General features: G+C 41.8%; 2 protein-coding genes across 4 annotated transcripts; both read right to left on the minus strand.

Moving 5' to 3' along the window:
- LOC131669200 (phosphofurin acidic cluster sorting protein 2) lies at positions 1-23968 on the minus strand. 3 transcript variants are annotated; one of them, XM_058943921.1, is made up of 13 exons: positions 23340-23968; positions 11783-12086; positions 11088-11372; positions 10915-11014; positions 10676-10831; positions 8042-8158; positions 5494-5576; positions 5149-5364; positions 4860-5065; positions 4429-4776; positions 3910-4334; positions 3469-3585; positions 1-3114 (listed from the first exon to the last, which is right to left on the minus strand). In XM_058943921.1, the coding sequence occupies exons 1-13, from the start codon at positions 23453-23455 to the stop codon at positions 2981-2983; spliced, it is 2607 nt and encodes an 868-aa protein (XP_058799904.1). In that variant the 5' UTR covers positions 23456-23968; the 3' UTR covers positions 1-2980. The 3 variants fall into 3 exon arrangements, with proteins under 3 accessions (XP_058799904.1, XP_058799902.1, XP_058799903.1); XM_058943919.1 differs by having other exon boundaries at positions 5149-5576; positions 23340-23963; XM_058943920.1 differs by lacking the exon at positions 8042-8158 and having other exon boundaries at positions 5149-5576; positions 23340-23958.
- Positions 23969-24245: 277 nt separating this feature from the next.
- On the minus strand, positions 24246-26532 carry LOC131669111 (protein YIF1B-B). Its single transcript, XM_058943750.1, has 4 exons — positions 26272-26532; positions 25906-26003; positions 25475-25828; positions 24246-25395 (listed from the first exon to the last, which is right to left on the minus strand). Exons 1-4 carry the CDS (start codon positions 26300-26302, stop codon positions 24865-24867), a joined length of 1014 nt encoding a protein of 337 aa, XP_058799733.1. The 5' UTR covers positions 26303-26532; the 3' UTR covers positions 24246-24864.
- Positions 26533-26587: the final 55 nt, after the last annotated feature.

A 26587-nucleotide genomic window follows, 5' to 3' on the forward strand; every position in this document is an offset into this window, starting at 1 on the left:
ACTTTTTACAATGTACAAAAATTATATACAATTATTTTTTGGTATCTCAGTTAACTTGCATAAAGAACCAATTAATTTATTGTTCTTGACGCTTTTACATCAACGATTTAACTAATCTAGTTAACTCACTATGAAACGGTTTTCTATTGAACAGTCAAAAAATTATCTCTATACGTACTTGTATAATACATGTACATAGGTATGAGTATTTTATTTATTTTAATTTTTTTTTTCATTTTTATTAGTCGGTTCCTGGGACACAAATAATTCGTTTATATTGCAAGTGTCCAAGTGTAAAACGGAACGAGGAACTTTGAAAGAAAGGAGCATTTCTCTGCTCAACAATGACTCTCTTACATTTGCTTCATGTTTGAAAATAAAAATACTGCCTTACAATACCGTGACATTTAAGTATTTGATTAACCATCTTGGATATTGATACTGTGTATTATATTTCACATATTGTTTTATACATTCTTAATAAATTTAACATCTAGTTTGAATTCAAAATACTTTATACACTTTGAAGTTTTCTTATTAACATTCAATGTGAGTGTCAATTCAACTTCATTGAAAATCCTTCATTAAATATTTCTCGATTGTATTATTCATTGCGCCCACCGACAATAATGCACTCAAGCTTTTTCTCATCTCGTCTTCGTTTTACGTAAGAGACATTTTTGTGCTAAAAAAATTTTATTATAAAAGTTTTATTAACTAAAATTGTATGCCTGCTATACAATAAATATTAGCAAATTAGTTGAAAGTCAATTTTGAGAGTTTTAATTTATAACTGACAACTATAATGCAAGAAAATATGTGAGTTTAGAAAGTTGATCATATTCAAAAGGAGTATCATGAGAAAAAAAAATAATAATAACAAAAGATTATACTCGAATATTAAACCGAGTGTGCTGTTAAAGAAAATAAAATTGCAGTCCCTCAAAAACACAGCTTTATACTGACAAGGATGGGAAGAATCGGTTATTAAGCACGAAGTCTTGATTAAAAAGAAGATTGATGAATACATTGGTAGATTATTATAATGAACATAAGAATCAGTTCCGCTTGTTAGATACCGATTATCAACCAATTACGAGTCAATTTTTTGTGCATAATGCATGTCCGGAGACACGAAAGACATTAAAAAAATTTAGATACTAGTCAAGCATATAATTAAGCCAATATTAGAATATACAGTACAATCGCAATATTTTTTGGCAAGAAATTATGCAGCACATCATTAATTTGTTGCTGAAAATTCAAAAGTTTTATCAATAGTCGTTCATTTGAAATATGCAGACACATAGTGTCGCTTTTGGCATTAGGCAGTCATTAATGACATATTAGTCACTACGAAATTCATTCCATTATTTTGATAAAAAATTGTTGTTAAAAAAATATTTATTTACGTTGCCTCGTGTACTTATATTTAAAATATGCTAATATAAAGGCAATGAAAAAATTGACTAACCTATTATCCGAATGAAAAAAAATGACAAAAATTACGCAAGTCGAAGTTAAAATTATATCTATAAAACAACTGAAATACGGAGAATTTATAAAATATTGCTTAATATCAAATTACTGTAAAGTCTCACAGTTTTACTGGAATAAATAATGCATATTTGCGTCTAGTGTAATTGACTCGCGTGCTCCTCTACTGACTAATGGGAAACGAAAATTAATTATTTCATGAAAAATGATAGATTATAGGCAGGACTTGAATAATCTAAAAATTTTTCCACGAATTTGACGATTCGTGATGTTTTTTCTTCGCGTTTACAATATGGAATAAAAAGTTATTACAAATTTTTTTGACACGTTGAACAAATATAAAAAATATACTATACCAAACGAAAAAAACAATTTTTTCTTTCCACTCGTATCCGAAATTTCATTTCATTAATACGTATTATTCGCTTGCAATATTTTTGACGCTGTTTCTCACAACATTTACTGAGTATTGCACATTTTTTGTACGTTTTTACAAAGTTTTTGAATGGAAATAGACATGCCACATACATTTACATGTAAAATGTACATTTTAAGATTTTTGGTTTAACGATTCTAGATTCGTCTAGGAACACAACTTAATAATATGGCTGTACATGTGAATTATTTTCGATATGCGAATAAAACTTACTATTTACAGAGTAACTGTTTTGTATCATCAATCATCAGATTATCTAAAAGAATTAATCAATAATTCAAAATTAATAAATAAAACGAGTAGACGAAACATATCCGTAACCAACAGTCGGCTATTAAAATGTGAATTTTGTTTACATACGTGATTGCTTATTCTGCACCTGTTGAGCTTACTATACTTATTTATATGTAACCTGTGTTGGTTTTTGCTGTAATTTTCAGAATAATGCTAAGCAAATTGTTGCCTTGGAAATGATATTTTGCGCTGTAACTTAAATGTTCATAAACAAATGTGCGGCTGCACTTAATCTACGTGTATTTAAGGACACAAACTGTTAGTGCCTGTGAATTAACTTTATAGAATTATTCTAAAATAGTTCACAATCATCAAAGTTAATAGTAACATCCAAATAAAAAAAACAGTTGTTATTCTATTGTCATCACTCATATCTCGATGAATTTGCAGAAAGTCTTTATGGTTATTGATCCGAGCTAAATGACATTCGAAAACAGGTTATAAAGCGAACTCAGCGCGGGCAGAGCGATTGAACGACAAAAAAAAAAAGAGAATACTACTTTCGAGCGATCAAAAGTACGTCTACTTCCAGATAAAATATACGTTGTTTCTTCAGTGTCTCAACTATACTTGATTGAGAACTTGGAAGGTTAACGGATATGTGTGTACGAACATTTACGCTTAGCCGACACTATTATCATGTATGTATGTGTCGCATCATGACTGCTATTTGCTATTATCATGTATGTATGTGTCGCATCATGACTGCTTTTGTTCTCGTCATCGTTAAATTTCTGCCGATGAAGAGAAAATTTACGCGAGACTCGGCGACTGCGTCTGCAAATTGTAGGACAGCATCGCCACCGGGAAAGTCTTGATATGCGTCTGCCATTGGGCCGATAACTGGAAGAACTTGACGCCGTACCACTCCGTGCCATCGATGCTTACTGCAAACGTGTTTTCAGTAAAAACATTGATTTTGTGAATCGATACATGACAGCGCTCCGAGCGATTTATGCATTTCTGTTTTTGCCGTGGGTCACGATTAAGCGATAAAACAGTTTGTTTAGACATTTCGCAAAGCATATCGCAAATTGACGATCATTCTTATTGCTCGAGCCACCTAGCTCAAGGCTTGGCCACTAGTTACATTATTCCAGTCGTGCGCGCAGCTAGACAAAGGCAAGATATACAATCTCCAATGACGTTATTAGCGATTCCTCGTTGAATTTGCGTCCAGCTGAATGGCCGTTCCGCGCGTGTAACCAACAGAAATGCACGCGAATCGCTCGTTCCTTTACCTCTTAGTGGAATGTTGTGGGTCTTTGCCGAGCATATTAACCGCGTCACGCCATCAACTTGCTGACTCTTTGGCTCGTTTTCTTTCTCCTTCTCCTTCTTCTTGCCAAGCCGCATTACTGAAACAAATACGTTTAATGAATGCGTCGATGGATGCGTGCTCGACGTCTAATTAGCATGAATTACTCGCCGTGGCGAGCAGAGGAGGTTTAATCGATCGCGCTAGCGGCGTTAATTGCAAGTCCAAGCGCGACTGGCGGCACTTGGAAGTGAGAAGCTAAATATTGAGATAAGGGCGAGGATATTTATAGATTAAGGCGAGGAAAAGGAAGGTTCGCAAGGCGAGGCGACAGACTGACGGGAGCAAGTGGATCGACGTCTTCGGACGAACGAAAGAAACGCGAGAGCGCGAAGCTTCGAGCGGGCTCTTGGCTGTCACTTACTCTTCTGTTTCTTTTCCTTGGTCATGTAGCTCATGCAGAGGTGCTGACCGGGCGGCTCGCCCAGTGGCGACAGCCTCTGCACGTGCAGCACTCTGAAAGCCTGGCGCAGCGAGTTCTTGCCCTTCTCGCCGAGCGCGGGCTTGCCCCAGTAGTCGAGCTGCAGCTCCACCGGCTCCCAGGCGTCTCTCGGCTGGCCCACGTTCGGACTGCTCGGCGGCGTCAACCTGCCAGCAGGCGCCGCCAGAGGCAGCGCGCCGCCCATGCTCCCGCTGCCCAATGCCGCTGCCGACGGTGGCGAGCCCGTGGCGCCGGCCCCGGCGCCGGCCTCCTCCAGGTCCACCGAGGCCGAGGCGCTGCTCTCCGGGCAGCCGACGCGCACGTCGTTGATGAACGGCACGAATATCTGACTGCTGTCGTCCGTCTCCCTACGGTATTATTCGGCTTATTACACGTGGCTGGCGCGCGCGCATAGGTCGTGCGGCGGAGTAGCCTGCGCCATTGCGGGGGTCGGCGACCGACCTGTAGGTTACCATCGCCTCGGCGATGGGCAGCAAGAGGATCGAAGCCGACGACAGCAGGTACTCGGCTACTCTGGCGGCGCTCTCGCCGGCCTGAGCACCCTCGCGCTCGGCCAGCTCGCGCCACTCGTCGCCGAAGAGCGCGGCGTACCTCGAGTCTATCGAGGCCAGGTACTTGGACAAGCTGTTGGAGCCGAGCGGCACGACGAGGAAGCGCAGATAGTTCTGCCAGTCGGGCGGTCGGAAGCTCAGCAGGTCCACATAGTGGCGCAGCACCGTGTTGATGAAGCCGTCACCGCCGGCCGTCACCACTTTCACCGGCGCCGGAGGCTTCGCCGAGCTGTTGCAGCTGTCGCCCCGGAACACAAGGCCACTTTAGCAACTGCCGACAGTTTAGCGAGCGGCGGCGGCGGCGGCTCGCGCGCTACCTACAACTTTTGTATGCGGGCCATGAGGCAGCTGAAGGTGGCGCGCACGTCGGCGACCGAGGCCGTGGTCAGCACGCGCAGGCTGCGCTCCTGGAGGCGCGCGGCCAGCACCGCGCCGCCCGGGTCCGACAGCGAGACTAGCGCCAGCGATTCGGGCAGCGTGTCGTCGGGCAGCACTCGGCTCAGCTGCTCCACCAGCGCCTTCCTCGGCTGCGAACAGCAGCGCGGATCAGCGCGGATCAGCGCGGATCAGCGCGGATCAGCGCGGATCAGCGGAGCCTCGGACAATTTACCTCGGAGCTGCTCAGGTCGCTGGCGGGCTTCAAGTCGACGCTCAGGCTGTGCTTCTTGGTCTTGTTGCTGCCCGGAGTGCCGCGGTCCCTGGCGAACAGTCGGCTTTTCCTGTCGCCCTCGCTCCTCTCCTTGATGATCTGCTGTTGCTGCTGCTGCTCGGTGCTGCACTTGGGCGGTGAGCCGGCGACCTGCTGTGGCGGTTCCTGCTGCTGTTGCTGCTGTTGCTGCTGCTGGTGCTGGTGCTGATGCTGCTGCAGTTGCTGCTGTTGCTGTTGTTGCTGCTGTTGCTGTTGCTGCTGTTGCTGCTGTTGCTGCTGCTGCTGCTGTTGCTGCTGCTCGTTGGCCTCGTGGTCGGTCCAGTTCTCGGCGTGCGAGTCACTGTCGTTACGCCGCGAGCTGTCGTCGCTCTGCCTGTCCACACCACGCTCTGCAACACGAACCCTGACTGTACTCCCTTGCATCTTTGGTGTGTTCGGCCCGCGTACATCTCTCCTACCGATTTTTATATTTCTTGTTCTTATTGATCTTTTCGTTTCGATGAGTACGCGATCGACGCTCAAGAATGAAAAGAACAGAAAAGAACAGTGTGCAGACTTTGCAGACAGTCTGGACTCGCGTTGGAAAAAGTCTGTCATTTTGTTATTGTGCTGACTGTTTTAAGGGCATCGATTATCTACTTTTAGGTAAAATCGATTCTCCCACGCGCGCGCGCTTGTGGTTCACGTGTCTGCACTCTGTGTATTCTCTCTGGCAATGTTTACGCGGAATATGTGGAACATAGCATGCTGCTGGATTGAAAATTGCAATTTTTCCAACGCGATCGTAGACCCTTCGTAGCTCAGTGGAATCAATTAATTTGAAAAGTACTTTGAAAGTGTTCACTCGTGCATTGTGGCATACGACATTTGTGCTGGACAATGAAGAGAATGTCGTACAGTCGAAGACTTGCCAGTGATCATTATTCGAGTTTGGTCGCGTCAGGATTGCGAGTCGCACGTCAATGTCGACAAGACGTCACGGGTATTGAGGTCGAGAAATTTTATGCGTAAATCTTTTTGTTTTGCGCGCACGAAAGAACAAAGAAAATTCGGCGAGAGAAGCCAAGTAAAAAGGAGAAAACGAGAGAAATGGAAAAGTTAACTAGTGAAACAGAGAGACGAAGCAAATAGCTAAGTGAAACAAAGGAGACATCAGCAATTGCTTTCCCGACTGAATGCCTGACAAAAGCACAAACGCAGCAAGTGCACGTCTAGATGGTTACGTAATACTACTGAGAGCAAAAGAGAGAGAAACATGTGTCAGTATAGGTGCATAGAGGTAGGGAAAGAGCTGTAGCGGATGCACGACGTGAGTACGCATAAAGGAGGCACACATTCGCACTCTCCGAGAGCACCCCACCTCGCCATTCATTAATCCGCTCTGTCATTCATCCGTCGATCAACTTTTCTTTCTTTTTTCGATTCCCTTGCGTACGGTCGCTCAGGCAGCTCAGATAGCAGGACGGCTCGCTAAATGCACAAGAGAACACGTTGAAAGGAGGAAAATCATAGGTAGTCGACACTTTTTTTTCCAAAAGAATAAAGTCAAACTTTATTCTTTTGTTCTTTGTACAACGTGAGAGAGGAAGATCGTATCCATTTGTTCCTCTTGTCACCTTGCTTCTACAATAAAAACCGCCAGTGCGTTTACTGAAAATCGGTCTCGCCGCTAAGCATCAGTGTGCCAGTTGTCACAAGCTTCCCACTGAGACGGAGAATAAATAGGGTGACGAATAGATAAATCGTGAATAATCTGCACGCGGTAGCATTCAAATATCACTCCTCCTCCTTTGATCGTTTAAGCTCGCTGAAAAATTGGTTTTCATCGATATTACCCTCGAATTTACCCGAGCGAATTAAACATGTCTTGTTCTCGCAATCCTCGGCTACGGTTAGCTTGTTCATTTGATTCTCTCTGTAGTTGCGCCGATGAAGCTGAGCTTAACGAAACTCGAGAGCAACTTTGCGTTGATAAATAATTCTAACTGATTTCGTATTGAACGTGAAATGCGAGTGTGAAATAGCAGTCCGGACAACGAGAAATCGGATAGCAGGAGGCGAGGATTATAAAAAATCAAATGGATTGTCAGTAAAAGGTTATACGAGACGGCGCTTAAAACGTCCATCTCGTAGACAAAGCGGGGGACCGAGCAGATAGCCGTCATTCGATTGGAATGCCAAGATGACTCACAAATGAGAGCAGTGCGTTACATGCTAATAAGCATTATTTGTAGCAAGCAATTACCAACGAATCTCATTATTCACTTGAACTTGATCAATAGCTGCTTTGAAAAACCACTCTTTCTCTCTCTCTCTCTCTCTCTCTCTCTCTCTCTCTCTCTCTCTCTCTCTCTCTCTCTCTCTCTCTCTCTCTCTCTCTCTCGATAAATTTCAATGTAGCTGTTCTAATCGAACCCACTCAATGTTCGCCTGGCAATAATATAATCAGTGCACGCTCGTCCACTGATTCGCACAGCAGTTAGTTGACAGAGAGCATGCAAGTTTTGTCGGAGAGCGCAGAACAAAGAACAAGCGCAAAAGCGTAAGGAGGAAGAAGCGACGTCTAGTGGCGTGTTTGGTGGCGTCAGAAGTGATCGTATCCGCTGTTCGAAAGTTCTTAGGCCCGCTCGCTATCTACAAGCCGCGAGGACGACGACGACGACGACGACGACGACGACGACGACAACGACGAGCAGCAAAGCAACGCGCGACAGAAACGTCAAGACGCAGAGAGCAGGAGGAGAGTTGCATAGTTGGATCGCGTGTGGTGCGCGTGGATGCTAGCGAGGAGAGTAGCCGTGGCGGACCGAAGCAAAAGGGCTGGGGGAGAGCGGGCCAAAAGTGGAATACGTACCTGGGGTCGTGTGCCCGACACGCGATCTATCCTTAAGCTGGCTAGCCGGGGTCAGATGGCCCGGCTGCACTGGCGTAGCACTGTTGGTCGCTACTCCGCTCTCCTCGCCGCTTACTACTATACCATGCAACAGTGCAAAGCCACCCCGCGGGTTTTGGCTGCTTTAGCTCTCGACGACAACAGCTTGGCTATGTTCGCTTCGTTTTCTCGGCTTGCGAAAGCAGCGGTTTGACTTTGGCTCTGGCCGGCGACGACGCGCTGGCCCAAGCAGTCTCGCTGCGCTCTTTCCTCTTTCGCGGGTCCGCGAGCTCGAGGAGCCGCAACGCTATCCTCGTTGGCTTTCGACGTGCAAGCAAGCTCGCGGCTCGTTTTTCTCTTCCGATCGATCCACGCCGCGGCTCCGTCTCGCGCGCGCACTCTTTGCCGTTCGGCGCTTAGCCAACTCTACTACGTACGCACGTACACAAGTATGCTGCAGCGATAAATATGCAAATTTATACGACACTACGGAATGAGAACTGCAAGTAATAGATGATAATGCGGAACACGAACAATACACAGCATAAGCCAAACCACATGTATGAACAAGTACAAGTACGAAGTACACTTTTTCCCGTCATTTTCAGCCTTGCTAGCTGAGGCCCATTCTACGAGTACGCAATCAAATTTCGGTATATAAATACGGCAATGCGCTACAATGTGCAACGACGACAAATAAGATGGATATTCATGGGTGGATACTCGTCGTCTCGAGCTGTCAACAATCTCGGACGCGGATATTTAAGAAAAATGAGCAAATTACATTACCAAAGAATCTTTCACGTTTAATTTACACTGAGAGAAATGAACTTACAAAATTTATTAAAACTACAAGAAAAATTGCTATAAAATATAGTAACTGACTGACACAATGTCCTTGTGAGGAATTTTGATATGATAATTTCAATTATTATAATCTTTGTCATAATTTTTATGATAAGCAAACATTGAAATATATTATGGTTCATTATAAAAATTGCTATAATGCATGATAAAAAATAGGATGAACAATATTTGCATTAAAATATCTTCATATTTATTCGTGCACACAATAAATTTCATTATAAGATCGAAAGAATTTAGTTAAATAGTTTAGTGAAAAATACTAAAGCTCAAGAAAAATTGCTATAATCATTAGTAATTTTTACTAAAATCGAAAATTACTATCGGATTATAATAAATTTTACTATGTTGCATAGTAAAAAAAGCGAGAAAAAATAGCTATATTTACTGCCACGGGAAAAAAAAAACGCGCGCGGCGCATGACAACGCTATTCAGGTTAGGTTCGTCATGCCATTGCCGTCTCATGTATACGTACTCCACGGGCGACGCGGTGTTTTGAGTTGTGTCAACATTGCCAGTGCTGATTTAAGCTATCGATTTATGATCAAAGAAACGGCTGGCCCGACTTTCATGTCCAGGAATTCTAAACTATTATTTAGAAATTCATTACCAGATTTTGAAAAGTACTGCCACTTATTGAACGAATTTGACTTATCAAGCGTTAAAATGGTTTTTTTTATATAAACTTATAAAAAAACATAGTATTTTTGTGTCTGCTTCTTCTTCCGGTCCTGTTTTTCATGAAGTTCATGAAATATTTAAACGGAATTCAAAGCATACTTTTATAACAAAAATATTAGGAGAGCGATCATTTGCATGCCTTTAAAGTTTATACACTTGATAGTTATGATTGGAATAAGGTAGAAGAAGAAGAAGTTCACGACTATTATTTATCTAAAATGGTTATGGCATGCGATGGATTTAATTATATTTAAGAAAATTGGATTTAAAATAAACATATTTTATTATTGGAAGTGTTATTTCTTGTTATTTTTTTCCTCATAAAAAGTTGAAATTATATTTGAATTTTACAGAACCAGTTGAGGTGTGTAAATTTCAAGTCTAACAGTAGATGGCGTCTTCTTTCTCGCGAGTGGCGAAAACTATCGCCACTTCGTATATATAAGGGTTCCAAGTTCTACTTGCACATCAAAATTGCGTGCGAAGTGAACTCGGTATTAGAAAGAAGCGTGTTATATAGGATAGGTAGTTGAATGATTAGCGAATTTGGCGATCGGCGATTAAAGCGACTCTGTACATTGTATATTAAAAAATCTGGAAATTTAGTACTTAATTGTCATATATCTATACATATAAATGCGCTCCTGTGGAATTTGTATTTTTTCATTTAATTCCTTGACCAGTAAATATTGCTATAATCGTGAACGTTATTTATCATACCGAAAAATGAAGATTTCTTCATGGATATGCTAAAATTTATCACACAAATAGTAAATTTTACTATAACGTATAGTGAAAATTGAAGCAGTAAAATTTACTATAATTTGTAGTAAAAATTATTATATCGCAGATGTGTCAGACCGTTACGATATTTTATAGTAATTTTTACTACAGTTTTAATAAATTTTATAGGTTTATTTCTCTCAGTGTACGCATTAATAATCGACTGATGAAACTACTGCCGGAATGAGCTTTGTCACACAATGGTCTACAAGTATGCATAGAGTGATACGTGACGATATGCGGGTACCGAGGCGATAGAGCTAGAGCGAAGAGGACTTGGAACTTACCGTTGTGCGGGGGAGCGAGAAGCGAACGACTAGAACTGAAGAACGGCCTGAGCGACGGCTTGGGCGTGCTGCTTACCGACATGGTATCCAGTTCTGGGCCGCTGTCCGACAAGTCTTCCAGCTCGTCGAACAACTCCTCGATTTCCATGTCCCCACCTGCGAACGTCAAACATCCGATGGTCCGGACCGTGGACAACTGTGCGAATGCACGAACAAATTGTCCACTGTCGGCTACGCACCTGGGAACTTCTGGCTGATTTCCTCCTGGTCGTGTTCCAATTCCTCGGATACTCTGAAGCGCTTCAACAGAGCGATGAATTTCTGCTTCAAATTCCTTTGCTGCAAGAGCGAAACGAGCCGAGTTAGCGTTGGTCGACTTGTCGACCGGGTCCACTGCACGCGACGCACGTACCCTGGCGTTAGGGGGCATTTTGCCGCGGCTCTTGCGTCGAGGGCCCACCTCGAGGGTCGGCTCGCTGTCGCTACCCTCGGCCTCGGCTTCCGAGCTGAACTCTTCCTCGTCGTCGCTGAACTCCTGGCAGAGCCGCTCGCTCGGGTCACTCATCAGCCTCTTATCCGAGTCCACCGGCTGGCTGCACAGCGCAACCACGTGCACTCGCGCCAGCGAGTGTCCGCCGTACTTCTCTGCCTTGTCCGACACTAGCTCCAACTCCAGGTCCATCTGCTTCTGCAGTACCTGCGCGCCATTTCCGTTCGTTGGTTCGTTGGTTCGTTGGATCTTGGCTCTGCACTCGACTGCACTCGAGCAAGGTGCCGCCCGCTTTCGCCTCTCAAAGTATAGCTGCCGCGGGTAAGTTGCCAGTCCGAACCACCTCGAATACCTTCGATAGTTGCGTCCGCGCGCAAGCCGCGTTCCCGTGAGCGATTTCGACCGGCCTCGTCACATCCACGCGTTCGACGAGCATCGACCGCTTCCCGTGGCGCGCGACGTTGTCGAGGCAGAGTCCTGGTGAAAAGGACCGAGTTCGCACGAGTTTGAGGCGACGAGCGTGGCGCGAGGTGGCGCGAGGTGGCGCGAGGTGGCGCGAGGTGGCGCGAGGTGGCGCGACGGGACCCCGAAAGCCTTTGCCAAATCGCAAAACTGACCTGCGCCATGTTGACGATACCCTCGGCGAGGGTCTTGTAGCCGAGCATCGTGCGATTCTTGTAGCGCTTCCGCCTCTGCAGCAGCACCAGCAGCTTGTTGCCGTCGCGCTTCAGGAAGTGTGGGTACTGCAGCGCAAACTGCAGCTCGAGCTCGGTGTCCAGCATCCCGCCGGCCGGCACCACGATCTCGTTCGAGCGCAACGTCCGCTTGGAGCTCTGCATCTTGACGGCGATGCTGACCGAGGCGAGGTCGGCCCCGAGCGGTCGCAGAATCACTAGTCTCGTCAGCGTCAGCGTGCACAGTCTGCGACAAGTCAAAACAGCCTGGATTTCACTCAAACTCTCTATAACAAATGCAATTCTGGACAGTCTTAGTGACGCCACTGCCAAGCTGGGCTCGGCAAGCAAACAAACATTTGGACGAGATTTGTTTTTCTTTCGCCGCGGAACAGTCGCAACAGTCGGAACAGTCTGTAGATAATAGGAAAAATATAGTTTTCGATGCTCAAAGTCTCCGGACCATTACTTTATCAACAATTTATTGCAAAAAATGGCAATTTTATGCTTTTTCGTTAATATCTTTTTTCTAATTATCCTATCGGACTAAGTAATTTTTTTTAATCACAATACATAGCAATATTTATAACAATTTTCAAATTACTGTATACTGTAATAATTTTATAAATTACCAATAACTATTAATTACTAACGTAATTAATTGGTTTACGAAATAGAGCATCCGAAAGTTTAAACTTTAAACCCTCCTTATAGGGGCAGATTAGCAACAACAAAAACTTTTTATAGCTTATGTAAAAGCATTCGATCTATCTTTTGTACCATTTTCAAGATTTTTTTCATCATTTTTTATCCTTTCAGTTAAGTAAAAGTGATACTCTACAAAAAACAGAAGCCGAGATAAAATAATTTTGTTTCTCAAACGTAACTTATGTTCTAATGGGTCTTTGGAAAAATTTCCAGAACCGTATTTTTAAATATTTATTCATTGGCCAATGTTTTTCAAAGCCACAGCGTGGTAATTTATAGGGGAAAAGTTGATTGAAACAATAGGAGCGCGCTGATCGGCCGCGCGTGTCGGCCGTAGTTACGGTGGGGTAAGTGGAGAGTGCTTCCCCACGTTGATTCGCAGCTATCCACCAGTCTTAAGAAAACATTTTTTTCGTTTTCATGATTTATTTTCTGTATTTTTCCAATCTACGATTTCTTTTCCAAATATATTCAATTTAACATATAATATTACTCGACAATAATGTTCAATCGATCGGAGTTATGTTTAGTTCTGTAAATTCCATTATAATTATAAGTTTTGATGTATAAAAAAAGGTTTTATTTCTATTTATTTCCCAATAATCAAGCGCCAAGCAATGATTACATTAACGGAGAATATATAAAAATATTTTTCATTAAAAGTCATTTTAACTTGGCCTTTTCTGGCTGCGTCTCTAGAATATGGAGTATATTAGAGAATTTCTTGAATATACTTGTATAGCAAACAGAAATGATATGTATGAATAACTATTACCTAAATTCACAAAACACTTTATTTTCATCGTATTACAAGAGTAGTTTATATAGTAAAACATGAGAAAACTTTGAAAAGAACAAAAGTTCATTTCGTTTCTACTACACATCGAACCTGAGATATTCTATTTAACATTTAACAGCGCTAGAATAGCTGCAAGCGAACGAGGGGAAGCGCTCTCCATTTACGGCCGACCTGCGCGGCCAAGCAGCGAGCACCTATTGTTTAAATTAACTTTGCTCGTATAAATTATCACGCTGCGGCTTTCAAAAAAAAAATAAGCCAATGATTGAATTATTTAAAGATAAGGTTTCACAAATTTTTGCAAAATCCCTTTAGAACATAAGTTACATTTGAGAATTTCAAATTACACAGATCCACGCTTTTCAAAACCAGAGACCGGAGGGAGTGGATCACAGTTATGAGTAAATCGGTAATAATAATAGATTAAGATGTTTCACATCTATTAATACAAATAAGTACAACAATTTGTAGGCATTGAAAAGTTAATGACTCGCATTCTCTTAATGACCTAATCTTAAAAAATACGGTAAAGTCATTCTAATGCATTTCAATTGCATTTATTTATCGGACACATAAATTTATTGAATCGATATAAAGTCAACATAAGACGTTATGTTTTAAAATTATCATTGAAAAACGTTTATTTATTAACTATCTCTGATATTGAAATTAATATTATCGTATGAAAATTTGGCAGAAAGAAAATGAATAGAATAAAATAGAGCAGAATACATTTTTATCGTTCGTACACTGTAAATTAAAAAGTATGCGAGTAAAGGAAACTAATTATCAGAATATAAACTGCGTTTAATTTGAAGAATATTCAGGAGTGTTTTTATAGAGTCAACAAAAAACACAGGTTGTTAAACGTTTTACTCACACTAATATACGATTACAGCCATAATCACTACTACACTACGTATGTAAAGTTTAGTGTTGTATAATAGTATAATAGCTTTATCGATCGTAGGTTGAATTAATTTTTTGGATAATTTATTTTGAAATAAGTAAAAGTCCATTGGTTTTTATAAAAAAAATGAGTGAAAGTTCTTTTTTTATTTATTAATGAATATTGATGTATGTGGTCGGGTTTAAATAACACGACTTATTTGTGTTCATTAGAATCTCCAAGTTGGAATGTAAAAGATTCAAATAATGTAATAAATAACAGAAAAACATTAAAGAAACAGTGAATACTAGTAGAATAAAAATTCACGATGTGAGAAAACCTAAAAACTGCGAAAAACAGTGTTTTTTTGCACTTTTAGGTTAGGATACATCTTATAAAGAGATTACGTTTCGAATTAAAACTTCAAGCTAAACTCACTGTGAATTTCATTCGACGCGCTATTGGTTGATTCTTTTTGTATTTCTTTCAAGTGGATGCTTTTACGCTATTGATGGATACTTTTACAGCAAAAGCCTCTCACAAGGCGTGGGCGATAATGAATATTTGATACATTAAGTCTTAATTAGTAGTAAATGACATAACTTTGCACATAGTAAAAAAATATGAGCCGTAAAGTAAAAACTGTAATATATTATCAAATATACCGACGAAAAATAACAAATCAAATCATTAAAGTATATCATGTTATTGTTATATGAAGAAAAGAAAAAATGTAAATGAAACAGCAGACACAAAAACAAAAAAATTAATAATAAATGATGGTGTATCCTCTTTGATTAATTATCATCATAATGGTAATGATCTTATTAAATAAAATCAAGCATCATCTTATCGATATACTATTCAAAATGAAACAAACATTATTAATCATGAAATAGCTTCTTCAAATTTATGTATAGGTGAAAATGAAAATAACATTGCAATTAATATTGATAATTCAAATGATTATTCAACGTCTTGACATAATAATGTAATAGTTTAGAATTCAATTAGTTTAATTAATCATGATGATCACAATTATATTCAATATGACAACTATAATGTTCCAAATCATAATAATAGCGAAATTACAATTATTGAAACAGAGTATGAAGAAAATTACCTTGATGAAACGAATATTACCTATGTTCATTATAATGCAAAACATTTTTTAGGTGAAAAAGTTGCACACAAGATTATATATTTTTTTATTGGCTGTCATAGTAATGGATATGTTATTATTGATAATATACTAGAATTTTTGACTACTTTTAAATCTTTATTTAATCGTAAATATCCAAAATCAGTAGATTTTTTAAAATATATTAAAGCTATTAACAATTTATTTTCATTTACATCTTTCCCAGCGAAATCAGTCGGATTTGAGCATAATCGGCTTGACCCTTATTCAAATTACATGGATAAGTTAATTATAATATTATCGATACAATTTCCAAAGAATGAACGAAGTTGCAACAATATTTTCTACTACAGCAGATAGAGAAATCATGGAATTTTACGTTGTGATACGTAATAAAAAAAAAGAATTCAAAACAGTTAGCAGTATAGATCGAAATGTTGAACCCTAGGTGTATCCACTTTTTTATACTCATGGTACGCAAGTTTAGCTTAGAAATATGATGGTAAAAGAATTCACAGAACAGCCTGTGTTTTATCGCAGAAAGAAATGAATTAAATCTTTTTTTAAAAGGTGGTGACTAGTTTAATAACATTTGGTTGGTTTTTATGTAAAAATTGAACAAGATCGAACTGAATACTGTAAAGCACATCAATCACAGCTATTTATTGAATCTTACAAAGGCTTATGGATTACATAAATTAAAGAAATGCTAACAATTCAAATGAATCTATTGGTTAAGTAATTATTCTTCCGTCACCTTTCATTGAATCATCTCGGTAGACATTACAACGTTATCATGACGCAATGGCTTAAATACGGAAGAAAGGTAAACCTGATGTTTTCATTACAATGACATGTAATCCAAATTGGAAAGAAATCACAGAAAATTTATTGCTAGGATAACAAGCTTCAGATAGGCCTGATAAGCGTGTAAAAGTATTTAATTTAAAAAAAAGATGCTTTAATAAAATTTTTAATTTCTGATAATTATTGTTGAAAAAAAAGTGCGCACGTGCGTGCGTATGTCATTGAATTCCAAAATTCCTGTTCACCTCATTGCCATCTGTTAATTATATATTTACTGACAATGACAAAATAAATACTCTAAAGAAAGTTGATAAATGAAATACCTTAACTTCCTTTGGACCAAAGTTTATTTAATATTGTTATTAATAATATGATTCATAGACCATGCGGTGATTAGGGCTTCACAGATGGAAAATGTTGAAAGAAATTTCCAAAATCATTTGAAGAATTTACAATGTTTGATTGAAATGATTTTCTTGAGTATCGCCGTCATGACGATAAATTCTTAGAATTTGTAGAGTATGATTTAGTTGAATATACAAAAATATTTCTGCAACTTCGTTCATTCTTTAGAAATTGTATCGATTTTTTTAATCTGGTTTTTCTATGATTTCATAAAAGTTATGATTTCTTTTTTTCAAATTTTTATTGATATATTAAAAAAAAATTAATTTTTTCAATTATTACGTAAATTTTATGAATTGCTATTACTCGAGTTTATGTGCGTACGAGAAATCAGTAACGATGCCTCTCTAGTAACGATAAATATCTTAGAATGACGACTAATTCTGCCAGTTGTCATTCGGTGCTTATCGCTTCTGCACACATACCTACATAAGTCAAGTATCGCACCTTAATATTAAATTCAAAGTCCTTATGGCTATCTTATTTTAAAATAAACAATCGATTCAATTTACGTTCATTTCACAAAGTTATTATAATTATAGAATTTTTACTTGACTTTTTTCAGTGCAAACAACACTAACTCTCATACTTTGCATAGTATAAGTTATTGTTTTATTGCGATTATAAGATCTGTTTCATCATCTTATGTATTTTCTGGCTCGTAGAAATGTTAGATTTTCCAAACAAGAATTAAATTGAAGAATTCGTTTCGATGAATTGCCCAACGCGATCGATAATGACGAATCAAATTATCTGCCTTCTAAGCAAATGACCGTTTATTAGTTGATAAGCCTGTAGAAATTTCACTTCATAAATTTCTCTTGTTTATAATAGCTTTACATAGATGATTATTTTATACGTTTTCTAACGGTACTCTTCGATTCAGTTAATAAGTATTTTCAAAACAAATACTACATTGGCGTAATGCTTCCTCGAAGAGCGGACAGAATAATGCATTTTTTCTGCGATATTTGTTATGCGATATAAAATTGCTTACAAAATTAATTTAATATAACAGTAATAACAAAGTACCTTAATGTAACCCAAATGTAATGCCAAAGTATAAGACAAACGAATGTGTATATGGAAATAAAATTTTACATAGATATTGCTTGAATAAACACACGCGTGTGCACACACACAAAGATTCAACAAAATATCTTGAAAGTCATAAAAATAGCAGAGCCGTAGATATACGGAAAAAGTCAATATAAATAAGACGAAAGAATGATTGTAAACTTCTTATAAGTTCCAATGACTCAATATCTCACAATAATTATTGATAGTAGATGCAACACAGTCAAAAAAGAATTGAACAGAAAGTCATGGAAACAAAAAAAAATGGAGGGAAATTTGAAGAATCGCCAAAACGATATTTCTTTTCAGGAATGCAAATTATGGTTTACGAAATTAACAAATGGTTTTGGATAGGGTTGTGGTACATTGACAATGATGTACACATTGATTTCCATCCCTGCTAGCCTGCGAGATATCTTTCGTGAAATGTGTATTGCAAAGGTCTGAAGGGACAGAGAGAGAGAGACAACTTATATATACATAACACAGTGTAGTATATTTGAAGATAGTCTGCTGGCTACCACCCACGGAGAATGAATCGCTCACTATACTCGCGAGGCGTATAAATAAATGTTACGAGCAGGTTGTGCGCGTGCGCATGTATCTTCGTCGTTGCACACTAATGCTCGTGTACCTTAATCCTTCCTTTTTCGCTCTCTCTCTCTCCCTCTCTCTCTCTCTCTCTCTCTCTCTGGCGTCTTGAATACTTATTGCGTATACGCGCTTGACCTTGCCGCTTTCATAGTTGTCTATCGCAGAAATAGAATGAAATGCCAAGATTGATCGATCGCTTATCTGGCTTCGAGGATGCAAAAATAAACTCTCTACTTTGCTCAGGCGAAAATGGAATTATTCGCGCTCTCTATGCAAAGCGTTCTGCGCGCCAACATTAGAATCGCCGGGCTGTTGATTAGCAGTAGCGCAGTCTGCGACACGTAAGGTTGGATTTGGTAATCACGCTTGGCTCGATCGACGAATCAAACCTGTCGAAGATGTACGGACAGCCGCAGACTTCCGCGTGTGCTTGTGAAAAAGTCCAAGTGAGACAAGTCAGGCAAAGTAGGCCATTTGGCAGCAGCCGGCGATAATGGGCCGATAACTACGCGTGAAAGTGAAGAGCGTGTGGCAGCGAGAAAAAATGAGGTTGATCGCTGTTCTCGCCTGCCAGAGTTTTATCTTGGTTGAAGCTGTGCTCGAGCATCGCGTGACATTTCGTTAACCGACAACCGACAAATACATTTGTTCTGACTCGAAGACTCGAAGCACAGCCTCGACTAAAGTCTCCTAGCAGACGTGAGTGAAATATGCTGGATGGAATTGGAATCGGATTAGCCGCTGAAGAGCGCGCGATCTAATCGCTTAGGACACGAATTGAGCCGCATGACAAGGCGCCATTAGAGGCAGGGCCAACAAATCCAAAGAATGCCGCTGTCGCGGGCTTTCGTCACCAGCGGGGCGACACGCGACAAATGCAAAAAGTCAGGCACTCGCGTGCCGTGTCAATATAGTCTAGAGGCCATGGACCTTCCCGTGGTCGATGGAGGTCGCGTTAAAACACTTCAATTTTCTAAACGTATTTTGACCTTCTTAATGTGACTTTCGAAGATGTTTAACTGGACGAGGCGACTTTCAATTGTTTATTAACAATTTGATAATTGCTCACTCCACGAGCTTTAGAAATGATTGAAAATTTCATATCGAATAAATAGCACTTTGATATGACAGTTTAACTAAGAAAACCCCTTGAGGTTGGACTTTTCATTATTTTAAATCGTTATAATTTGGCCTGTCATGCAACTCCGTTCCGAAATACGGAAACCTTTGATCAATCAATCAGTTTGTTATTTTTTTTAAAAACGGAAATATTGCAATTTAACTAAGAAAATAGTGTAACGCCGCGGAAGATTGAACCGTTTAAACCGCTGTCAACTTTTTTATAATCAATTAACCAAATGATTCGCAATCTTATCAGAAATCCATGGCTTCTTCGCTCATGTGAAAATACTAACTTCAATACAAGATATAGTAAAATTAGTGCGATAGCGGATGGCTAAATAATATGTTTATAATTCAATGATATGTACATATTCTTGGTGAAATTGTTTTAAAGACTTGGGTATTTTTAATGGGGAAAAAGGTTTTCCGGCATATATCAATCCGTTCTTTGTCGCTGCATTATTTTCTATCTATTCGTACTATTTTTAGCTGTGATCGATATTTTCAGTGTCAAAAACTTTTGAGGTTTTTAGAAAATGAACCAATAACATAGTATTTTTAAAAGTGCCAAAGCAATACCTTAAGCGAAACACATTTAAAAAGTAACATGTATGCAGCTAACACTTTCTTGCCAAACTTCTAATGAATTTATTTATTCGTATCTTCTATTCGGACCAATTTTCTTAAAAAAACGGAATAAGTGGCAATCAATTTTCATGCTCACGGAGTGTGTGACTTAATTACCAAAAGACTTAACAATTAAATTGTTAATAATCAATTGAAAGTTGCCTCGTCCAGCTAAGCAGTCTCGAAAGTACGTCTAGAAAACTTGGGCGTTTAACGCGAGCTCCACGGGCACGGGCAAAGGCATAATGTTCGTTTCGCTGGGTCGCTGACATTGAATCGATAAGCGTTGCCATTAGCAGGCGGCAGGCGACCGACGACAGGCACGCGCGGATCTCACGTCGCTCGCCAAAGAGAGTGCATTTCCATGGAATGGGCTGCGCGCGACAGGAGCAGGCCAATTGGCAATCGATAGGCGCGCCGCGCGGCCCGTTACGAGCGTCCGAGCAAGAACGCGAGCCCGTGCGCGGCCCCTAGGCCAGCCAAACACAGCCAGGCCGAAGACCCGATGGCGTTGTGGCTCGTCCGATCGCCGAGGGAAAGGCGAACTGCGCTCACCTGGCCGCGCGTTAAAATTAGAAGCCGAGAGCAGCGAGCTGCTGGCGCTCAAGGCCGTAGTCGACGAGCGACGGTGCATCTTCGTTGCGCCGCCACTCGCCGTCCGTCCGTCCGTCCGTCCGTCCACTTGTGCAACGAGTCCCACCACTCGCTAATATTAGCTCGGCTCTCTTTTTCGGCGAGTGATGCACGCGTAATCACTCGGATATCGTCCACTGGCGCTGCTTCGAAGGTGCAAATCGGTGGCCAAGCCAAGCAGACCCCACATTGGCCGTCGACGGTGGCCGCCGAGCGCCGTGTATCGGTTCCAACCGAATCTCTTGCCGACGGCACAAAGCACCAAAGCACGGGAAAGGGCACGCGGCATTCTCGAAGCCCTCTTTCCGGAGCAAAAGAGCGTCGATTAGTCTCGCGCGCCAGTGGCGCACGAGAGCAGGTAAAATCTGCGCAGGCTCGCCAAGCTGCTCCAGTTTCGACGGGGCGGATCGTTACCGCGACTCGACACACTCGACTGATCGCTCCTCGCTCGTCGACCAAGGCCGATCAGCGAGCAGCCAACGTCTAATCGCGCGCCGCTTTGTCTCCCGCCGAGGCGAAGGTCGGCGATTGATCGGCAGGTGTCGCCGCGCCTCGTTAGCGGACCTGCGCGCTGCTTTGTTCGGCCCCTGGGCCCCGCAAGCAGGCAAGTCGCGGCCTTATAATACTTACGCCTTCGCCGGATTCCGGGCACCTCGGCGTTCATTGACGCGCGCGCGAGCGCCAACTGCCGCTGATCAAGCGCAAAGACTAACATCGGACGAAGCGTAGCTCATCGTTTCTAAACCGAACAAGAGGCCGATCAGCTCCGACTCTCCAATTCTCGACGGTCGGCTAGCAGCGTGGGTGGTCACATCAGTTGCTCGTTCGACCTGGGTGCCATTCCTGGAGGATGGCATTATCTATTTGATCGACGAAAATCGAGAGTGCTCGTGAATCTTGTCGGAGAGGATAGCAACGAAACTGCGCATAATCGAGCGTGTTACCTTTGACAATCAGCAGACGCGCGTTACTCGACATTGTACAACGCTTCGAACGAGAAGAGTCCGCGTAGCACCAAGCCGGCTACATCCCGTTGTCGAGCGCAAGTGGCGAGTTGCCGTGACACCGAGATTTAGCGCCAACAAGAGTCGCCGAGGAAAGACAGCTCGCCCACGACCGGCCGCTTTTCAAACGACGACGACGACGACGACGACGACGACGACGATGACGATGTCGGCAGTGCTCTCCGAAATCTGCTTGAAATATTGATCTTGAAGCAGCTCGAGCAAGCGATCGTTCGGTTGGAGCCGAAAGCAGCCCTCGCGCGCTTCGGCAAAGGGACGCGGTTTCGCGCCAATCTGCGGCGTCATTCGATTCCGAGCGAGCGAACGAGCGAATTAGCGAATTAGCGATTCGAGCGCAGCTTCGTTAGCACTCGAAATACGACACGCCTGTGTCCAGCTCGGCAGCGCAATGCAGCGAACGGGCTCTACGCGCTCTCTCCGAGCACCGACTTGTCGCGCGTATCCCCCTGGAAGTGCCCTCGCGAGCACGGCGGGGAGCTGCTGCCAATTGCCGCAGCGGCCTCGTCGGCTGATCGAGCGCGTCCAGAAGCATCGCTTCGCTCGTCGAGTCTCTGTCGCTGTCTCTGTCTCTCTCGACGAGCTATTTGCACGAGTCCGGCTCGACTCGTGATGCGCCGCGCCGCGTGACCACGACGTTCTCCGAGCGAAAGTACGCGGCGAGAGAGGACGCACGCCCGATTAACCGATTAGCCGATTAACCGATTAACGACCTTCGACATTCCGCATTCCGAGCAAGCGAGCTTTCTTTTGGCAATGCATTAACGAACGTTGTCGCGCTCGGTCGGGCCTGGCTCACTATGCCTTGCCCCTTCGCGCCTCGGATGCTCGCACACAGGCACGCGCAGAGCAATCGAAAACTGATTGCACGCGCGATCCAAGCCTGATAAGAGGCCTCGGCGGCGTTGTGCCGCTCTACGTGTATTCGCCCGAAGACAAATGCCGTCGCTCTGCGAGCTCTCCCGTCTCCGTTTTTCGTTTCTTTCCTTGCCAAATCGCGCGCGCGTGCCCTATCGACGATAAGCGTGCTACATTATTCAAGCCGTCGGCTGCTTTTAGAGGTGGCAGCCAGATGCAAACCAGCTGGCCCAGTGTCCCTGGCCAAACAATCAAAAGCGCGGGTGGTAGGTTTCATAAGCTGCTCTCCTCTGTCTTCTTCGATTCGCTGCTCGACTTTTACAACGCCTGCCCGTGCGCCGCTCTTCGTGCGGATCTCCCCGACGTCGACAGGCCAACAACGAAGCACTGCAAGAGCGCAAGAGCCTCGCAGAGACAAGTCGCCGTGCATCAGAAAAAGGCTTACGCGCTAGAAGGAGCTCCGCGACGCTGACGATCTTGGCTAAGACCTTTAAACGTCCTGACAATCTAACCTGGCTTTTGAATAAGCCTTTTCGAGCGAAGATCGAATAACTGCGAGAGAAAGAGCCGCGGTATTCTCCTTGCGATTTTCATTGTTGACTGTTGGCGCGTGCTCCAATAACACAGGGTTGTGGGACATCTCGTTACGGTACGAGACCAATCGACGAGAAAAAGAGAGCTGTCACGCCCTGACGTGGGCGGCGGCAGAAAGACAGACAGACCAACAGAGAGGACAACGAGCTCGTCAAGACAAAACCAAGCGGAGGAGAAAAGAGAGCATATACCGGCGAGCGCGCCACCTTCGCTCGATAGCTTACCTGGGAATGCAGTTGGAGGGCGTACGATCGACTTCCCAGGTAGCGAATAACCTCATGGGCACTGGTCGGTTGGTCGAGCCTCCCGAGGACGAGGTTTTGGTCGCCCGCTCCGCCATATTATTCTCGAGAGTTGCTGCACGCAGCAGCAGCAGCAGCACGCCAAGAGTCGAGATACGACGAGCCGCCCCCCGTCGCTCGCCAAATACCACTCTTGATCCTATCCACTCCTCGGCCAGCCCCTCCTCTTGTCCTTTCACACGCGCAACTCGCCAACGAGCACCCTCGCATAAAGCCGCGCCGTCTCGTTGTTGCGCCTCGTTCACTAGTAGAAAAACTCCGAGGAGAGAGAGAGATAGAAAAAGAGAGAGAGAGAGAGAAAGAAGAGAAAGAGAGAGAAAGAATAGAGAGGTGAGGAGACGCTTAGACTACTGCCGTGTATATAGTCGCGCACACGCACGCTCAACTGGCTTGTAGCAGTATTAACAGCGACGTATCGGCTTTTGCTACTGCTCCTCGCTAGGTAGCGGCTTCACTAAACTCGCGTAGACTCCGTTCTCTGTGTTCTTTATGCCCCGAGCACCGATTGACGGTGCGACAGAGACAGAGAGGGGGAGTAGATAGGTACTTTTATCGTTGTTATAGCTACGTACATACACCGATATAGCTAACAATAATGTGCTTCTTCGTGCAAATTGACCTTTTTTCGCCGAGAGTATGACTTGGCGGTAGTGCTCGACACTCGTTCTACTTCAGCGCCGTTGGTAAAATATAGCCCTGTATTTGCTGCTCTGATGGTATCGTGGATAATTGCTTTACCTTCAACTTTCTATTTCAAATCAAATTTCATAATTTTTATTATAAAGTCATTTTATTTTTATAAAATAACAATTTACAATAATATAGGACATACATTTCATTCATAAACATATCCTGATGAAAAAACAAGATACCGAAAACATAAATACACGATTTTATCCAACTTGACAATTTTCTTACGTGTTATTTACACTAACGGTCTGAAAATCGTGCTTCCGAAAGTATCAAAACATAGATTAAAATTTTGCATTCCGTAAAATAAGTCGTCTTGAAAATTAACCGTATTTACTGAAAATATTATTTTACACGAAAAAAATATTTCTATCAAAGAAACATTGTAGAATATTCGGCTGTCTTATTGATTAGATTCGTTATTTAGATCGTACATGATATACAGTAGACTTAACGCGATTTAACCATAAAGCTAGTCAAGGAAGAAATTTACATTTATATGTCCAGCTTGACAAACAAATTTAAACTCTATTTGAGTTTGAACTTCCACACACTTTCTTCCTAGCATCGCTGTGGCTTAGAGTTGTTTCACAAAAGAATAGAGTTGCTTGGTTATTCATTCGCGGGAATTAATTTTTATATCATAAAATGCACAAAAACATCCCAATATTCACGATGCAATTGTAGCTATAACTTCAACATGACGTCCAATGACCCTTTAAAGCACTTGAGAAAATATACTGATCTAATAAGGATTTTATATAAGATGGTACAAGAGCCACCACATAAGAATCGGTTGGATTCCAGCAACGAACAAGATGAAATATAGTCTTCTTTTGTTCCCGCTAGCTGAGTAAGAAGAATGTCCCTCGGGTATCATTCTTAGCTTTAGAGATCGAATTAGGAAAAATGACAAAGATATACTATAGTATGTAAAAATTGTATAAAAGCCCATCCTCTTGAATAGCAAAGATACCAGCAGTGCAGCATTCATTCCTACATACTTGTAACTGCAATAAGCCAGTAAATCTAAGTATTTCAAACTTGTCTCAAGATTCATAATGTACAAAGTTATGATATGGAGAAATAGTTCAATCAGTCCCCAAGCAAGAGCAGAACTAGCTATTATGCCTAATTGTTCTGGAGTGAACTTTTCTTGGGTACCCAATGCAAGACCAGCAACTACTACATAAGTAAGAAAAGCCATCATGGGAATGTACATATCTGGTGCATTCTTTTCATAACGTGGCTGCAGAGGACTATCTTGTTCATATCTAATAGACCAATCCTGTTGACATGCATTCATTGTATTTATTATTAAAAAATATAAAGACTTTTTTTCTACATTTCTAAAACAAATAACTTACTTTATGTGTAAATGGAAAAAATAGCAATATAAGTTTCATCATAACGTAATCAGTGTCTACAGCAAAGTAGTATCGAAGAGCAGTAACTGGCACATACTTTTCAAGCTGTTGCTTTCCTACATTGGCAACAGCACTTCCATATTCCATAGCCATGTTTGCCACAATAGGCTGTGACAACAATTGCGTTGTAAATTGGCCTGTGTTGAATTCATCAGTTCCTGATGGGCCAGGTGAGTATGCAGGTGGCATTGTAGACTGTTGAACAAATCCATAAGGAGGAGTGCTAGTAGTTGATGGACCTTGATCTGGCATATTGAAACCATAATCTGGTGACATGCCATTATTCATAGGTACCTTAATTAAACAATTTCTATGTTGTAAAATACATATAAATAAAAGTTTAATGTTTTGATTATTATCAATTCTTTTACCTGCTGGTTGTACATATTATAAGCACTTGATGGCATTTGTGAAGTTGAAGAAGGAACAGATAAAGCAGCCCATGGATCCAAGACCCTCTTTGGTTTACCTAAAGCATAAATATGTAATCAAACACAAGCAAGCTAGCATACATCTCTTAATGAATCCACGTCAGGCCAATTCATACGTTTCATCACATATGTATAATAGTGTCAGCATTCGTAAGACGAACATAACCTTACTGTAATGATATTAACGAGTACATCACATCTAATTTATAGAAAAACATTGGTAAATAAATGCAATTGAACAAAAAGATTGAGCTAACGAAGCAAGTGTCGATAATTAAATTGGAAGAGAAACAAGCAACAACTCACCCCTCCGTGCTCCAGTATGATTGTAGTTCATTTTTTAAGTTGTATGCGATCTCCGCGACTGTATTATCGAAATAAAAGTCGGCTAGCCGTTTAGCCAACTACGATTATATGTTTTTCTCTTCTATTTACAAATCTATGGTCCTCGAGCGTGGAACGTCCGAGCTTAGTTTTTTCAGTGATATATCAGGACAATAAATTAAGACACGCGTAGAAGCAACGATCGCGGCCATGTCTCTGACTGTCGCGCGTCAGTCTTGATGATTACGGCATTATATGTCCGTACTTGTGTTTATTCATTTGGTTTTCAATTAAAGTC

This window comes from Phymastichus coffea, unplaced genomic scaffold (genome assembly GCF_024137745.1).
Source record: "Phymastichus coffea isolate CEN01 unplaced genomic scaffold, Cenicafe_Pcof_1.1 PCOF00087, whole genome shotgun sequence".
NCBI classification, from domain to species: Eukaryota; Metazoa; Arthropoda; class Insecta; order Hymenoptera; family Eulophidae; genus Phymastichus; species Phymastichus coffea.